The sequence below is a fragment of the Desmodus rotundus genome, chromosome 7 (genome assembly GCF_022682495.2).
Source record: "Desmodus rotundus isolate HL8 chromosome 7, HLdesRot8A.1, whole genome shotgun sequence".
NCBI lineage: Eukaryota > Metazoa > Chordata > Mammalia > Chiroptera > Phyllostomidae > Desmodus > Desmodus rotundus.
Genome location: NC_071393.1, coordinates 14421625 through 14440542, shown reverse-complemented (window position 1 = coordinate 14440542; position 18918 = coordinate 14421625). Strand labels below are relative to the sequence as shown.

Genomic DNA, 18918 nt, shown 5'->3' with positions numbered 1-18918 from the left:
GAGGCTTACCTCATCTGACTGCCGCTGGTGTTGTAAGTAGCTTCCATGCCTGGAAGAGGCACATATGGTAACATGGCGTGGCTGAAGTGAAGCAAAAGTACAAGAGCAATAGGTTAGGGCAGTGGAACAACAGCAAAGGTTTTGATGTCATTCAGGTCTGGCACATGACACTCAAATAAAGCCCTAGGAAGATAAGAAATGTCATTCACTCAGAAAGATGAAAACCTCCCAGTTAGGAGAATTACATTCCCATCACTGGAGAAGAGGCAGGCTGACAAGTTTATTTTCTAACTCAAATGGAAAGAAGGTAGAAATAAACATAGGACAGTGAGAGAAAGGAGGGGAACGAGAATGATCTTGACTCTTAAACTTTTAAATCAAGTTGTTGAACAAAAATTACAGATAAAAATCTTATGCTATATCCAGCTCTGTGTTAACTCTATTAAAATAAAACCTGCCAATTTCTATAACCTTATATACAAAATTAAGAAGAAAGCCTAATTTTCTTTAAAGCCAAGTTCCACATAAAACAGCTATGTGGAAGAAAACTATTAACAGAATGGTTGGTCCCTTAATAGTGAATCTTTTACTTTTACAGATGGAACGATAGTATTAATAATCACTTAAAGATACATGAATTCACGATGTTGGAGAGCTTTTTGTGTCTCTTCAAGTAAAACTTGAATCGGTTTCTACTGAATTTAGAAAACAGTACACTATGATAACCGTACAACCCCACTCCTCTTAGAAATTTCTTCAATGGCTAGGAAAAACACAGATAGTTCTGAGTTTTGGAATGCAACTCACTATTCTCTGAGGAGGAGTATAGGTAAACGGAAAGTAAGGCAGGAAAGTTAAAAAAAGAAAAAGAAAAAAGGCTGACCAAATCAGAGATTGGGAGGCTTAGTTCTAGATTAGCTCAGCTGAAACACTAACCAGAAAAGTGATCTGGTTAGAAAAACACTATGTACCTCAGGCTCATCATCTATAAAAAAGGCAAAAAAGATGTCTGTCCAACCTATAATACAGAGTGCTAGAGAATAAGGTTCAAATAAGAAAATGCTATGGAAACAAATTAATTTTAATCTTCGTTCATTGAAGTCTTGCTTTTTGGGGCTACCCAGTTTATCACACTTAACATTTCTAAACGTTTTTAGAAAAACAGAAAACTTCTAGACTCAAAGCCAAAGCATATGATGCTAAGGCACTTTTAGAGCCAATGAGAAGAAAAAGCCCCTACAAACAGCATCCCTTCACCTTCCACTTGAATTAGAAAATACCATAAAATAAATTTAACTTTAAAAACTAAAGTAAAATTAAATTAAAGGATAAAAGAAAATGCCAGCCAGAGAAAGTAAGGGAGAAAGCAAATATTCCACACCAGAAAACAGACGACATTTCAGGTGGGAAAAAGTTCTGCAAGAGGAAAAAGCGGGTCACACATTTGCCTTCCCAGGGTGAGGTGAGTAACTACCCTCCTTCTACATTAACCTCAGGAACGAACAGTTTAAAGAAGGACACCTGATAAAAGCTGTGTCTCACAGACACAGAGTAGAGAAAAATGATGAGATTGTAGAGGCACACCAACAAACTCAACAGTAAAAGTGGTACACCATCATTTAAAACAACTTGACTCATTCTAATGTATTTTTATGGCTGCATTATAAGAAGCAAACATTTTTCTAGTACTTATAATAGTAATTCATCTTTCAATTTCAATCAGCCACATTTAGGTCCTGGGGTATATTTCCAAAACCCCTTTATTTAGTTAGTTTTCTGTTAAGGTGCCCGGGGCACTTCACAATACGCACCAGCAGCTTTTTAACGACAGAGTGATTCTGCTTAAGAGACTGCCCACATACACAAAGCTCCCAGACTATTTGGCATTTCAAGGCTTTTTAAACTATACCAATGATAAGGGCAGAATAAAAAATGTTTCAAGTTCCGTTTATCCAAAGGACTCCAGACAGGAGGACTCATCTATTGTGCCTAAAGCAGATCTTTGGGGATGTAACTCTCACATTCTTTCTTTTCTTTTGTTTTCAATTAGAAGGTAAAATAATACTGGTGAAATTATTTTCTTAGTGGTCAAGCCGTAAGAACTTTTTCCCAAGTTCACTTAAAATTCTGTAACTTCTACATCCAGAATAGGTAAATGCCAATCTTTGAAGCCTCTGCTCCAGAAAGAAATGCAGAGGTTCATAAAACTAGATTTGGTGATGCCTACATAATTAATTTATTTAAAATAATAAAGTATTTCTTCGGTATCCTTTACCCACCAAGCCCTGAATTAGCTACGGGCTGTGTAATAGTTTGTGAAGAAGTTACAGTTACAAGCCATTATTTGTCATTACTTAAGAGTCTTTAACTTGTAATGGCGTTTGTTCTTTGCAAGGTTAAGTACAAGAGGAGAAAAGAGATTCAAAAGATTTGATGGTTTGCAGAATGAATGGACAGAACAAAGTGGTACAAAATAAAGGCTTCTGCAGAAAATCCAGATTCTGCAGGAAATTAGAGGGGTCTATACTTAAGTACTGCCTCATTTTCTCGGCAGAGACTTGGCAAGGTACAAACAGGAAGTGCAGACACAAAGACTCCAAAGAGCCCCTCATTTCCAGTAGTACCCGTCTCCTCTCCCCAAAGGCAGGAAGCAAACATGGGACATTTGCAAAGACAGGGGACTGTTTACCTGCTTGTGGTGCCCAGAGTTGGCTGTCTCTTGCTGTGAGTGGAATGAAGAGCGGAGATTTCGAAGGGGCAGGCAGAAGGCCCATGCTGGCTCCAAAGTGACAGCACTCGGCCCACCGAATAGGGCAGAGAACAGAAGATCTTGTCTGCTATGGAGGCTGGAGATCTTAACCCTTTCAAGCCTTGTGTAAACTGGGTCATGAAGAGCCTCTGCATGGTGGGCATATGACTGGAGAAGCTCCGTTTTTTTGTCCAGATTCGGTAACATCCAGGGGAACAAAGTGCTAGGAGGGTGTGGAGGCCAAGGATAGAGCAGCCTGCTTTTGTCTGGACTATGGCAGTGCCTCCACAGTCTTGGAGAGGAACTGGAGGCTGTGGAGGAGCCTGGCCGTGTGCCTGGCCGTGGAGGCCAGTGTCTTCCCTGAATGTGGCCATTCCAGGGCAACCGTGGGACAGGAAGAAAGAAAAGGTCCACTTGGGAGTCTGAGAAGGGCACGGGGCGGCCTCTCCTAAGGCAAGCCTCGCTGGAGCACAGTGCTCGGGAAAAGTCCTGGGGGACTCAGTCCCGCACTCGGCGCCTGATTTCACATGGAAGGATACTGGGAAGGTTTCAGAATCAAACAGCAGCAGCGGCATCTTGTTGCTTAAATCTATGAAGCTCATTTTGATGGCTTCGAGCGGATCAAGTGTCAAGGGTTTACTGTTAGGCTTCTTATCCCATCCACTAGCTGTCAAATATGGACTCAGCTGCATTGTATTGTATGAAAACCCATCTAAGAGCCTTTTATACCTGAGCCGCTTGTAGCTTTTAACCACTGGAAGAAGCTCGGAGGAACACCGCCGATACCTTAGCTTCTGGGTCTTTGTGGCTGGGGCCAGTTTGGAGGCGAGGATGGAGAGCTTGGTGAGTAAGGCTGATTCTTTGGTAGGCTTCCTGACATTCAGGGTCCTTAAGAGATGGCACGGAGTAGCCTTCTGCTTTGGTATGTGGCTAACTAAGCTCCTGGCAGGTACTGTTTCGGGTTCCAGTCGTGTGGGTGCAGACACAGCACGTGAACTGAGAAATCTGTGTGCTTTTGTGGGGATGGTTTCGGAGGAACTCTTTAAAAAGGCAGAATTTCTGATTTTGCTTATCTTTCTCCCCATGTTGACTTGCTCCTGACAGGAAACTTTCTTACATGTCCGATGAGGCTGCTTCTTTAAGGGAAGCACTCTTTTCTGGTGTGAAGTGTCCCCAAAGGCACCATATAGTTTGTCACACCTAGCAGAATTGGGGTTTTGTGCTTTCTGGGGGGCACCACGAAGGCAAGGACCTACGCACAACTCAACACTCCTTTTTAATGGATGACGTAAGTTTTCCTCCTTTGGGTCTTTCAACTTCTGAAAGTGTCCAGTACTGTTCCCCTTGACCAGCTTTGCTGGGGTGATTTCTTTAATCACGGTGTACTTATATTCACGATCCTCAGGTCGGTCCTCATTTTGCTCATTTGACAACACACTAGATGATGTGCATTGTTCCGATATCATACGTGCTGCTTCTTGATGTATACATCCCTCTTCCCTCTGCAACATGCAGCCCACATCCCCTTGGCTGTGTTGTTTTTCACCGTCGCCAAGCATCCGCAGGGATTTAAGGTGTGTCTGAGACATCTCACTTGTATTATCACCATGGCCATCTTCTCTGGTAACCATCTCCTCAGACTCCTCCCCAACAGTTACGTGATCCAGGGGCCCCCTCTGCTGTTCTTCAGTTTCTTTCTCCATCATCGAAGGCACAATTTCCACTCTGATGTCAATGCTGTTTCCTTCACTAGGATTACTCATACCCCTTGGCGCTCCTTCCTTCATCTCAGGCAGCACCGTGCAGTCCTCCACATCTTCACAAAGCATCTCACCATCTTTTGGTTGAAACATACATTTCAGGTCTGTTTCTTCACCATTAACGTTAGCTCCCGAATTTTCTTGAGAAGACATCTGTAAAGGCATTATCTTGATGGATTTCAGGCTCTCTGTGGGAACAGGGTTCTCATCTTGGTGTTCAGAAGACACCAACTCTTTTGAGGAAATTCCAAAGGTATTTTCCTGGTCAAACTCAGGATGGATTTCTAGTCTTGATCTTTCAGTCATTCCTAGAGATGCTTCTTTAACTTGCTGGGTGTGATGAATATGATTTAAAGACACATCAACTCTGTCCAATATTCTTACATTTGGGTCATGATCTGCAATAGATTCTATCTCACTGGCAGAGGAGTCTGGACATGCTTCCATTTCACAGTCTTTGAATGATCTGCAGACTTTCTCTTCACATGATTTCTTTATTTCAAGAGATTCCACTGCAGAGGAAACAGCATCTGGGAAATGTGAGTCCTGGTCAATCTCGCCTGTAAATGCAGCGTTCACGTCTCCTCTCTGAGACAAGGCGCTCCTCGAGGTTTCAGCTAATGCCAGTCTACCTCGCCGCACGCTGCCCCCACGTGTGCTGGATGCTCTTATGGCCAGCATGCCTGCTGTGGGCCTACTACTGCAGCCTGTATAGACAATGTCCCCCACACCGTCTGTGGTCTCCTCACCACTAGAAGTTCTTTCAAAGGCTCCTTTTAAACAGCCTTTTCTCAGACTGCCACCAGACAACTTGTTACTGCCTGAGCTGAACGGCAGATCCTTCGGGTTGCGGCTTACCTCTGTGTTAGCCTCTGCGATGGAGTCTCTCTGGTCACTACCTAGTGCCTCCTTAGCTATTTTATCTTCTCTTCTGCATTCATCTGGTATGTCTGCGCTACTCTGGCAGTCAAGGACTTCATCTGTCTTCTGACCAAGACTTTTAACCACTTGGTTCATGCTTTTAAAATTGGGGGACTTAGCAGTAGGAGACTGGTCCAACAGTTTTTCAGGATTCGGAATGTTTACAGATTGGTTTAGTTCTTGTGTGGCACAATCAGAGACGTTATATTTACAAAACACAGTCTCTTTGGGTGTATCCTGCTCCTTTAATTTTCGCCCTTCCTCACTGGGCTGGATGTGATTAGTGGCGCGAATGGTTTCATTTGAAGCTTCATTATTTAACATACCCGCTGTCCTTTCATTTCTGATCTTATCTCCTAGAAGGCTGCCTTTAGTTTCTGGTCCATTAAGTTCCCTTTCCTGAGAGGTATAACTCACTTTATGGGTGCTATTTTCCAAGGAGTCTTCTCTTCCTGGAGAGTGGCGATTGCTGTGCTGAAATGCATTTTCATAGTTTGTTATCAAAGAGTTTTCAACTTCCTGGATGGCTCTGCTAGACTCAAAAGCAGCACACACAGAACACATGCTCCCTTCTTGTGCATTTTTTCCTATACAGTGGCAGCTAGAGAGGTCTTGAGATTGACCATTTTGACATCCCATGACAGAGACCTCTGGGGGCAAGACAGCTGCTTCCTTCTTACTTGGGAGAAGCCTGGAATGTACGTCTTCTGTTCCTGAATCAGCCATTCTGTTTTTTCTTTCTAGGCTCCCTGGTTTGATATTTGGGGTGGGACTGTTTGAAGAAGCACCACAGGTTTTGTCACCTGGTGGGGAGACGTCATTCATTTTTGTCTTCATGGGAATGGTTTGGGTATCAGCAGTGATACTGGCTCCATCCTCTAACGGAGGGTGATGGCTCTGTTGGGAATCCTCACTTATTGCTAAAGGCATCTCTCTGTTAACCGGCAACCTTCCATGGTCTTGAGAATTAAGGGACACTTGATTTAAAACACATTCACTTTCTGTTTTGCTTAGAACCAGTTCGTTGGTACGGGGAGGGTCATTTATCTTGCAGGTGATGCTCTGTTCATCTAAATGTGGGATATTGTCCTGTGAAGCCTGTACAGCTTTTTCTGACTCTGGTCTGTAATCAAAGTCTAGGGATGATGTCAACGGAGCAATCTCTTTCTTGGGTTTTGATTCCTCATTTACAGGACTTATCTGGTCCTCTGACATTAAACTCGCGAGGGGTTTTTTTTCCATCACAGATTCATTATATGATGCTTCATTTAACTGGGTGTTGCCTTCCAGATTTCTCTGCATGCTGACTGAGGAATTAGGGTCTTTACTGTAAGTCTTTTCACTTAACGTACTGGGCTTGATAGTGGTTGTCTGTTCTGGCTCTGTGGGCTGCATCAAGGAAGAAAGACTAGTAAAGGTTTCTCTATGGTCCTCATGGTTTGTTAAGCTACCTTGAATGTCTAAAGTGATTTTTGAATCTTTTTTTTTAAACATTATTTCCGTGGCTTCAGTAAAAGAACTGGGCGTTAAAGAACCAGAGTTGTCTGCGTGGATACTACCTTGAATGCAATAGTTACTGTGGGTATTTCCTTTGGGGGAGACAACAGTCTTTTTTCCTCCAGAACAATGACCAGTGGCAGCCTCTTCTGGCTGCGTGGCATTAACAAGAAAGAGTTCCTCTCTTTCACTCCTGGGGTTCAAAAACTGTTCTTCATTTTCTCCTCTAGAAGCCAAATTCTTGCTCTGATCATCCCCATCAAAACAGGAATTCTCTCTCTTTTCAGCAGATCTCTTTAGAAAGCCATCGCCTTCAAAACCACATTTTTCTAAGGATGTTGTTCTGGATTCTGGACCAGACAAACTTGATTTTAAATACGGAACTTCAGAACTTTTTCCTAAGGGCTCTACAACATCTGCATTTCTCAGGGGTCTGGCACTGCCCTGTGCAGAACCGTGTCTTTCATTACGGTGGCCAAGAACCTGTTGGTGATTGTCATTTGCTTCACAGACAAGGCTTAACTTACACAACTCTTCCTTCCCACTGTCCACTTTGGAAATGGCACTGTTCCCTGGTAATAATGACAACCAAGAAGAACAAGTTTTTAATTCTTCACATTCTTTTTCTTTAGGAGTTGCTTCTGTTAATCCAGGGTCCACAAAGTTTAAAGCCTCTAGGGAAACTAACGTGCTGGTTTCTGAAACCTCACCACTGGTCATGATTTTGTCTACTTCTGGGTAATCGCTGCGCCCAGCCGAGAGACCTTTACTCACATTGCCATTCTTGTGTCCTTCATTATTATCCGTCTTAGTCCCATTGACCTTCATACCTTGTACTTCTTCAGTAGATTTTAGTAGAGTTTCACTTGTAATTTGTACATTTCCTTCTGCACAAGAGAAATAAATCCAAATCAGTGTGTAACCGTAAAAAATCATTTGCTCTCCTTTCATGAATTTAATCATGCAACAAATGGCAACAACAAAAATGTCTAACTCAAAAAGAGAATTGCAAAGTTACTGCACTATAACATTGGTTTTGTTCTCTGCAGAGCATGACAAAGAGCCAAAAGTGTACCTGGAACAAACAGGCAATTGTGAACAAATGCCTTTCTCTAAGTGTTACTTAAATGTACTTACTTAGCTAGACAAAGGACTACAAATGGAGACACATACCTAATTCAGAGTCTCAAGAAGCTTCCGTTCTAAAACATTAACAAAGCTGACTCACAATATAACAGTTTATATTATTAGAATACCTTATTACTTGAATAATTAAATACTACATAAGTCATAAATAAGCTACCCCTTTGAAAAGAACGGTTATACATAAAACCTTATTTGTAAAGGACACTAATTTATAAGTTGAATATTTTTGTCTTGAACCCAATTACCTGGAACGATTGCCTTGCTACAAGACTGATCATGAGCTGGTAATCATTGAAGCTAAGTAATAGGTACATAGGGATTTAGAATGCTCCCCGCTTTTGAATAAATTTGAAATTTTCCATTATAAAACATTAAAAGACCCGCCCCAACCAAAACAAAACCATTTCTAAGCAGAATCCAAATGCAATTCATAAAGGAGTTTTACTGTACAGAGTTTCTCTAAAATTCAAGGTACAGGATGCAATATTAAAAGCTGGTGTGGCTCAGTGGATTGCGTGCCCGCCTGCAGACTGAAAGGTCGTCGGTTCGATTCCCTGTCAGGGCACATGTCTGGGTTGCAGGCCAGGTCCTTGGTTGGGGGTGTGCAAGAGGCAACTGCTAGATGTTTCTCTCACACATCGATGTTTCTTCTCTCGCTTTCTCCCTCCATTTCCCTCTCTCTAAAAATAAATAAATAAAATCTTAAAAAAGCCTTCATACCTCTCCCTTTTTAGAAAACAATCCCCAAATTATTCACGTTCGTGTGAATATGTGCATATGTATATACATGTGCATTTGTATACATGTGTGTATATAACAGGACACCTGCACTAAACAGATAAAGCGCTATGCAAGTAAATCTAAAGCTCTAATTCATTAGAATATAAATTCCGTGAGGATAAGGACCATGTTTATCTTGCTCTCTCCTCTTCAGTAGAGTCCAGCATAATGTCTGGTACATAATAAGCACTCAGTAAGTATCTGCGGAATTAATAAATGAATGCAGTTAGTTCAAACCAGCAAATGCTACTAACAGCATCTTCCTAGGGCCTTCCCTACCCATTTCTCCATTGGTAGTAAGAGCAGTGATTTTGAAAGAGCGACAACTCCGAGCAGCAGGCTGGCCGGCACTGTGATATTACTTACCTCTCTGAGTGTGTTTCCTCCTTTGAAAAAGAGGGGGAGTACACTTACCTCTGTGCTATTTGGAGGATTAAATAAAGTAAAACATATAAAACACCACCTGGCACAGTGCCTGTCATTTAAGGAAAGGAGCCTTTCCTTTGTTCTGCTCTCTTTCATTCTTATTTTACTGGACCTGAGAATAGTTAAAATGATACACTTAACAACTAGACTAGGACACAGTTTTCAAAAATATTTGGAGTCAGCATATGTTAGATAGATAAATGAATATTGGACTCAGTAAATTTATACAGATACGAATCACTGACAAAAGGCAGCCCTGAAATCCTAAGGCCCCACACGGTACATAGCTTTTTGAAACTAGCCTACTTTCCTTACCACAGCAGACCCTATGTATGAATCTCTAAGCAAGCATAAATACTCCGAATGGTTTTATTTTATCTCTTCAGTGAAGGCTACAGTATTCATCAAGTCATTCATGTACATTCTGGGCCTTTCCACTCTGCTCCTGTACCATCCTACTTGTATTTGTCATTATATCTGCTCAGGAAAATGCTACAACTCTTCACCCATCCCCAAACTGTTTACTGTGCAAGACACTTTAGGCAAAACTCCCCCAGAGCCCTTACCTGCTGAAAGAACACCTGTTCTCCACTTAGTCAAGAGTCTTGAGGAGGACGTAGGGGAGCAGCCATTTCCCAGGGGGTGGGGCAGAAGGTTGGGCAGGGAAAATGTACTGTGTACAGCTTGAAAGCAAAATGATATTCTGCCCACTCTTGAACTCTAAAGGAGAGTTTGGAGCAATTTCATGTTTATTAGAAGGTTTTCAAAAGGCTATGGAGAAAGGTGGCACCTACTTCTCAGGATTTGTACAGATTAGAGTTAATCCATGTAAAGCTGTTAGAACTGCTAGAATCCATGCTTGGTTAGTGCTAGCCACGCCTTGGATTCACACTCCCTTGCACAACATCTCTATCAAAGACCTCTGTAATGCTGTTTTGCAACTATTTGTTTAATGTATCGCGTCCACAGGACTGGAGCTACTTGAAAGAAAGAACTAGATCCTAATTATCGCCATCCACTCGGTACTGGACACTGACCCTGGCACATGGCACGTGGTAGGTAAATAACAGATTTGCCTAAAGGAAGAATTAGAAGATTAGGGATGTTGTTAAAACTACCAGGTATACTCATCTCTTGCTGGTGTGGTTCAGTGGATTGAGCGCCAGCCTGAGAACAGAAAGGTCGCTGGTTCAATTTCCAGTCAGGGCACATGCCTGCGTTTCAACCCAGGTCCCCAGCTGGGGGCCTGAGAGAGGCAGTCATCACACATCAGTGTTTCTCTCCCTCTCTTTCTCCATTCCCTCCCCTCTCTCTAAAGATAAATAAATAATTTCTTTAAAAAACCTTTCTGGATATGTACCTGAAGTGTCTGCACCCTCATGTTCACTACAGCATTATTTACAGTGGGCAAGACATGGAAACGACCTAAGTCTGCACAGGTAGATGAATGGATGAAGAAAATGTGTGCGTGTATGTGTATGTATGTGGTATTCATTTTAAAGTACTAGCTATACTGGAGAGTGAAACATATATCTGTGATTTAGGGGCCCATTTCAGAGGCACAGGAGTTTGGGGACCTCAGCTAAAGATCCTGGGCTTGTAGTTTTATAATAACCATTTTAAAAGTGCTGTGGTTGCAGAAATTGACGAACCAATCCTAAAACTCACACAAAAATGCGAGCGACACATAACAGCCAAAACAATCTTCAAGAAGAACAAAGGTGGCGGACTCATACTTCCTGATTTCAAAACTTACTAGGAAGCCACAGTGATAAAAACAGTGTGGCCCTGGCCAGGTGGCTCAGTTGGTCAGACAATGCTACCGGCTTCCCTCATCTAAGCTGCTTTCGTGCACGAGATGTCTGTGTCTGGCTTCTCAAGTTACAAATAAATGAAAGGAGCCAACTCCTTAACTGGAACTCTAGAGAAGCTTTACTCGTAACTGCCAAAACTAAAAACAACTCAAGTTTCCCTCAAATGGGAAATAAGCGGCTGTGATGCAACCAGACAACGGGATCCTCTCCAGCGTTGCGAAGCAATAAACTACTGCTACGCATGGCAACATGGATCAGTCTTACATGCACCACGCTCCATGACCAGATTCAAAGGCTTCCGCTGTATTATTACACTTATAGAACATCCTGGAAAATGTCCAGGGACAGAAAACTGATCACTGGTTTCTATAAGGGCTGGAGTTGGCAAGAGGGACGGACTCTCTATAAAAGCAGCCTGTGATTTTCAGTGCTGGGGTGATGGAAATATTCTATATCTTGATTGTGGTGGTAGTTGTGCAATTATATGTTGGAAAACTCACAGAAAAGGGTAAATTTTATTGTAGCTGTTATACTTTAATTAAAAAAAAAAAAAGGAAAAACAAATCAGTTCCCCAAATGTCTAGATTTCTTCCATGTTGTCTACAAATGGGTGTAGTGCTAAATAATTTTCAACTCTTCATCCACCAAAGCGTAAATTATGGGAAGGTAATGACATAAACAGGGAATACAAAACAGGAAATAGTCATTCCAAAGTATATAAACAAATTAATAAACTACAAGAATCTAGCTGTATTCTTGTAGGAATAAATGGCAGGTACAAAATAGACAGGGAGAGGTTAAGAATAGTATGGGAAATAGAGAAGCCAAAGAACTTATATGTTCGACCCATGGACATGAACTAAGAGGGGGCAGGGATGCTGGGGGGGGGGGAGGTACAGGATGGACGGGAACAAAAGGGGGAAAAATGGGTCAGCTGTAATAGTATAATAAAATATATATTTTTAAAAGAGAGTCACATGATCTGGAATTCAAGAGAAAGAAGGTCTGAAAGTTATAAGTCCAGTGAGTCACCAGAGCTAGCTATGCGGTAGTGGGGGACCCGCCCAGCCACCCAGATTCGAGTCTGCTTGGAGAAGACGGTGGCACAGCTGACGGAGCTGTGGGGGGTCTGCGTAGCCACCGGGATTCACGGGAAATGCCTGGAGCTGAACTGTGACTGGGAATGCTGAGCTGCAGACTTCTGGTTTTCTGAAAGACAGTACCTCTGACTGGTGTGTTCTGAAACTGGCCTGGTTTGGCAAAGGGAGGCAGGATTATGTGTTTTTGGGTGGTTTTAAAAGGGAGCGGGACTTAACGGCAGAAATCTGCCATTATTCTAAATCTGTACAACCTTTAAATAAATAACCCCTTTCCTTTTTCAAAAACAAAGAAAAAAAGAATCTAGCTGTATATGAGGAATAAGGGCTTTATCGACAGGTTCCTTCCATCTACTATGATGCTTAATTTACTCACCTAACAGAAATAGGAGCTTTAAAAGATTGTTTCGCTTTGGCTGGGCAGCTCTGTTGGTTGGAGCCTCGTCCCAATACCCAAAGGTTGTGGGTTTGATCCCCAGTACGGGTATAGAGAAGCAGCAATCAATGAGTGCATAAATATGTAGAACAGCAAATCAGTGCTTCTCTCTCTCTCAAAAAAAAAATCAATCAATAAAAATTTTTTTAAAAGATTGTTTTAACTTTAATTACTTAAAAAATTTAAACTCTCTTGTCCCCAGAATTACATGTAAGGTAATTTTTCCCTCCTTGACTGCTTTTACCTCTGCTTCCAAATATATTTCCATAACGCTATTCCTATTTCTGGTGACCCTCTATTTCAGAATTCCCAAATAAGATTTAAGGGAGATCGGTACTGTGGGAACTAAGTCCCACAGTGATTAGTGGGAACTAATACTGCTTTTATTCCTGGTGCCCATTTCACCTTTCTTCTACACAGAACCTTCCCAAAGCAGCCCAGGTATAAGAAACTATCTGAAAATGAAATAAAACTTGATAATGCCAGTTTTGTAAAATATTAAACAGAAAATCATGGAGAAAGAGCCACAGTAAAACTCAGAATTAAAAAAAAAACAACCCAAAACTCAAAATAGCAGAAAGGGGGAGGCACCAGTCAGAGTACCCAGCGGGAGGACACTCTTGCCTTGTGAAATGGCCCCTCCACTAATACCTGTCACTGCTTCCCACGTCTGCTTCTCTTAGGTCTGTTTTACAGCAATCAAGAAAGAAGGAATAGACTTGACTGGCATGGCTCAGTGGACAGAGCACGGGCTGCGAACCAAAGGGTCGCCACTTGGGTTCCTAGTCAGGGCGCATGCCTGGGTTACAGGCCAGGTCCCCACTATGGGGTGCTCGAGGGGCAACCATACACTGATATTTCTCTCCCCCTCTGTCTAAAAATGAATAAATAAAATCATTTTAAGAAAAAAAAAAAAGAGGAATAAAATGCAAAATAGCATCCTAGCAATTAAAGACTCCTTTTGGTTAACACTAAAGTCCTATTAAAGGATTGAGTTTGTTCTTCTTTCACCTAAATGAGCCACAGCAGACACGACTGTAAAGGACCTCACAATTCTGTAATGCCATGCTAACTCGGGAATACTGTGAATGGGAGATTATTTGTAGAGAAGGAAAAAACAATGCACCAAGGGGCGACGACAGTAGCCTAGGTTCACTTACTAAGCAACTCAGTGCAGGGGACCCAAATTTATTCCTCAGCATATCCATAAACTTTAATATGCTCGGGACTAGCAGCTATGATCTTGGACAGAGTGAAAATTCTGGCAACTGAGGTCCCTTGAGAGAGTATACAACTGGATTTCTAAAAAACATCACTTACATCTCAATTCAATTCATTAATAAATGATAAGTTGGTAGATGCTTGATCTTGACCTTGGTAAAGCAAACTGAAATGCTGGCCACACGACAGCAGAGCATGGGCATCTGTTTAATTCCGATCCACAGTGGCCACATGTCCTGCTTTTGTGCTCCCAAGGGCTCAATTCTTTCTCGCACCTGCCTTCATAGAACCTTCCTTTCTGCTTGGCTATGACTGGCTGGGACTCTGGACAGCTAAACTCATTTCCTCCTATGTAACACAGGACATCTTGGAAGGTTCCTGGGGGACTGAATGGAAGACCAAGACCTAGTATCAGTCAGGTACTAGGTCTGTGCTGCCAAAAGCTCTAGTAAAACCCCTAGTTCAAACATAGAACCTTGCATATGGCTTTGGGGGAGAAAAATAATTCACTTTAACAATTTAAGTCATTAAAGAGGAATGGTATTAGGACAGGAAGAAAAGTGCCACAAAGTATTCATCTGAGGACACTTTTTAGAAGAGCTCATCTTATCTGTGGCTCGACGTGGACCAGTTCTTTAGGGAAGAGTAATTGGGTTAAGTCTGAGAAGGTTGATTTCCTCATGGAAAATAATTGTAGCTTTCCTGTTTAAAAGACCAGTTCAGTCGTTAAATGAAAGTGTTATTCAACACATAGTAACTTTGTGCTTTTAATGTGGGCAAAAATATACCAATACACCAAAGACTCAATATAGCGGTACTGGAGCCCCATTAAAAAGATCTTGGGGAGGGGAAGGGGCGGTGGCACTAAATGCACTGGTGAGGCCGTGAGAACCAGGTGAGACTTATGCACAAAGCGCCATTTCTCATCTTCAGAGCTTTAATCTATGCTGGACAGCCAAGCATTTGCACCCAGAAAAAACATCCAGCAGCAGGAAGCAGGGTGATAAACTGGGACAAGTGTCCTTTCTCATTAGGTTGATGTGTACTTCCTTTTCTGTCCAGGCAGCCAAGAAGCAGAGTCAAATCTGATACTGCAATAGGGTCATATACTTAAACTTATTTCCTGTGGGTGGTCTTCTTTTCTTTTTTTGTTGCAGTTCTGATTATTCTATACTATTAACCTTAATTATATGATATATACACGTAGTCCTCTCTGAAGTTACTTAGGCTATTTTCAGCTTGGGACAGGGGAAGAAGAAGCCTGGTTCAGCATTCTCCTTTGGGCCTCAGCTCCCTCCTCAATCAATCAAAATAACTAACTAAATAACTAAGTAACTAAAGGTAATATCTCAGATGCCTGTATCCAACCATTGTTCTGAGGAGCAAAATGAGGTAACGGAAATGAAATGCCTTTGAAAACTCTCAAGACAGCCCGGAGTGAATACTTTCTCTCATCCCGGCCTAGGAGACAGGAACAGATACACGCCACAATGCTGAAGGTACAGAGTGGATTCCTCCCCTGTCCACAACTCTGCCAAACAGGCAGTTTCATTCTACATATTCGAATAAAAGATTACACATCAGCAACTGTGTGTAAGGTCCAACACACTGTCAGGTGGGAATCATTATGGAAAAAGTGGGAAGCGAGCTACTGTCATAAATAAAGCACTGTTCTTTAGTCCTGGGGGTCTTCGTGTATGTCCACGGGCAATATCAAGAATTTCTAGAGTCAAGTCCACCTTGCAAGGGCCTATAATCCTTACATTCCCAAAGCAAAATGGAAACTGTGAACGAAAACAGTGTGTGAGTGGAAAAGGAAAAGGAAAAGATCTGAGAGAAATAAATACCTTTGCTGCTCAGACAACCTTCAGGGAAGTCGGTGCATACAAGTTCTTTGTGTGACGGCATCAGGCGGTCCTCCTGCAGTAAGAAAATCGGCGGTCAGCGAGGATTCAGGTGAGCCCATGAATGCAAATTATCCTCTGAGAGACCTCTTTATGACTCCAGAAGTCACAAAGATTGGGAACTGAAGGAAACCTCAAATTTAAATAAATACAATCAATAAAAACTTCTACTTCTCTAGAATTTGAGCTAGAAAAGCCAAGTTTCCCATGATCGGGAAAACAAAGGTTTAAAATGTTGACCCACAGATCCATACGAAACCCTATAAATACCTTCTGAATCAAGAAACAAATAACTGCAATGCAATTTTAATTTCATTTCAAAGGAAAACACCAGGGTATCTCAGTCCTTAAGTATTCTAGATACATTCTCAATTGTCTTCTGCAAAGTTTCTCCCCAAACTTCTTAGAAGGGCTACTTTTTTTTCCCTTTTCATCCCCCTTCATAGAGGAGGGGATAAGGGAAAACACCATCAGTAACAACCAGTTTCCTCCTACAGAAGGGAATTCAGAAAATTGGGGAGGGGCAACGCAGAACGTGCTCAGCAGGGCAGCAAATGGTTTTGAGCCCCAGAAGGTTAGAGTTCTATCAGGATCACCAGCTGGGAGACCTGACAGACCAAAGATGGCTGCTCCCACTAAACTTCTTCTGGGTCATTTATTTCCTTGTCCTAAGATTCAAAAAAAAATTTTTTTCACAGTGATTTCATCAGTAAGCACAAGATTCTCACATAGCGTTCATCTAAATCTATACATAGTGAAATCATTGTTACAACTTTTAATAATTCTTATAACATTTAAAACATCCCACCAAGAAAAGAAAAGAAAAAACAAGCAAAAGCTATGTGGGCTTTAAGCAAAGTTCTGTGGTGGAAAGAGAACCCACGAAGGGGAGAAGACACAAAGCACAGCAAGTCCGGGTGGACACAGGCAGAAATAAAACATCGTTGTTGAAATCGAGCGATGAGGACTCATGGACTCTCACATAAAAGGCAGGGCTACTCCTCCACCTTCGCGTGAGGCTTTAGTGTGGAATACTCTTGCAGAGCATGAACTTAAAAACAAGTACTTTCCAGATAACTTACGTGCAACACTACCAAGTTTGCAAAAGGTATGAATTCTAGCACAATGCCAGACAGAACGTATTTATAAATGGGGAGAAGGGAAAGCTCTTACTCACCATAGAAGATGGAATTAGAAAATCACCATTTGGCAACAATCACAGTAAGAATTATCTCAAAAACTTCCTCAAACATCATCAACAGATGTTCAAATTAGTGGTTAAAAGTTTGAGAAACAGAAATATCTGTATAGTCTCCAAGTATTTCCCCACAAGATAGTTAATAATTATAAAGGGGAAAATAGTAACTTGACAGTGTAGAAACCTGGCAACCCCACCTGAACTAAGTGAAGGAAGTTTACCTCCCCAGGAATGAGGTACCCCAATGCCATGTGCCTCCTGAGAGGACGCACAGAAAACCAGCGTCACTTCTGTGGGTTCCTGCCCCCAAAATGCGTAACATATCAGGCATAAAATGCATAATCTAATCATGAGGGGATATTAGACAAATCCAAATTAAGAGAATTTCTACAAAATAAATGGCCTGTACTCTTCATAGGTGTCAAGGCCATGGGCTGAGGAACTGTGACAGAATAAAGGATATTAAAGAGACATGACAACTGAATGTCACAAGTGATCCTGGATTTTTCCTAGACCAAAAAAACCCTTTTTCTTCTCTTTTGCTACAAAAAACATCAGTGTGACCTGGCCAAATTTGAATATAGTGTGTAGAGTAAAGTACTTAGATCAGTGTTAATTTCTTGATTTTGACTGTGGTCATGTAACAGAATGTCCTTGCTCGCTAGGAAATACACATTGAAATACTTAGGCATCCTGTCTGCAAAAATATTCTTAAATTATTCCGGAAAAAAAGCCAATGTGATAAAATGTTAACATGAGGAATCTGTATGAAGGGTTGGCATGCTTGGTACTATTTTTGCAACTTTTTCTGTGTCTCGAATTATCCCAAAATAAGAGGTTAAGAAAACATCTTTATTGTAGTTATATTTGATCCTTTACCCAAAATGATACTACTCTCCACTTTTCCACTTCTCAGGGCGAGTGTTTGAGGTGTGTGATTAGATGCTTTTTAGAGTATTTTTTCAGGCTAATGCTTTATGGAAAAGGCAGAGTGATTACGAGATGAGTCAGACAGCGCTCTGTTCCAACCTCAGGACTCCCACCTACTAGCTACACAGAGCTGAGAGCAAGTTTACAGGTGGGACAAAATGGCAACTGCCTAAACACCTAACAAGATGTCCTGTCAGGACTGGATGCTCCATGAGCGAAAGCTCCTACTATTCACTAGACCTCAGACACCTGTTATCCTATTCTGTGAAAAAGCCAACGGGGCTAATAATGACAGATTCTGGTATGTCCTCTCAAGTTACTACCCTCAACGTTTCTGGGCCTTCAAGAGCCTCTGTAAAGCAAGAGCTAAGCCCATGTCAGCAACATGCAGGTTCCTTCAGATTCCAAAGGACCCTGGTGAGCTTGTGCAATTAACCCCACTGGCTCTGGTCCCTGGAGGAGCTGCTGGGAAATGAGTCCTGCCCCATCTGCTGCTCTAAGTAAGGTATCCTTAGTTGGAGGCCCCCAAATACCCTGCTGGAGTGCCATGCTAACAGCGAAAGCCATTTCCTCTTCTTGGTTAACCATGATTCTTGACAGAGAAGGAGAAAAGCAGAAGCTAGGAGTGTGTGATTCCACTCTCCTCCTGCCTTGCTGACTTCTCTCTAAAGGTTCTGAGTTAAGAAAATCAAGTTACCCCTCACAGAGGGCTGGGACCCCTACAAGGTTTGAGGTTTCAAATATGATCAGGAATTGACTGGGTTGAAAAGGAAACCGAGTGGGAGGCTGAGGTCAGATGCAAGGGACCCCCTAACTACTGCCACCGCCACCACTACCACCACAGAGGTGGTCAATCTCCACACCAGGTGGCAGCCCCACCAATCTGGGGGCCTCAAGTGCACAGGGGAGACACTGCAAAGCAGGGGACATACAGCCTAACAATCCTGTGTGTAGCTCCTCTCACCCCTCAAGGTCAGCCAATCATATAATGAACACTCACAGAATTATGAGACACAATTTCCTTTTCCTACAGTATTTT

At 42.1% G+C, this 18918-nt stretch overlaps 1 protein-coding gene across 4 annotated transcripts in view; it reads right to left on the bottom strand.

Annotated features, from left to right (window-relative positions):
* The window catches only part of PRR14L (proline rich 14 like), a 43447-nt gene that overhangs the window by 10846 nt on the left and 13683 nt on the right, over window positions 1–18918 (bottom strand). For 2 of the 4 annotated variants that reach the window (XM_024566600.3, XM_045200563.2), the window contains 3 exons: window positions 15695–15767; window positions 2690–7814; window positions 10–81 (listed from right to left, as the gene is read on the bottom strand). In XM_024566600.3, the coding sequence (XP_024422368.2) occupies window positions 10–81; window positions 2690–7814; window positions 15695–15767 (5270 nt within the window). Of the gene's footprint in view, window positions 1–9; window positions 82–2689; window positions 7815–15694; window positions 15768–18918 lie in introns of those variants that run through there. The other 2 variants (XM_045200564.2, XM_045200565.3) reach the window with 2 other exon arrangements.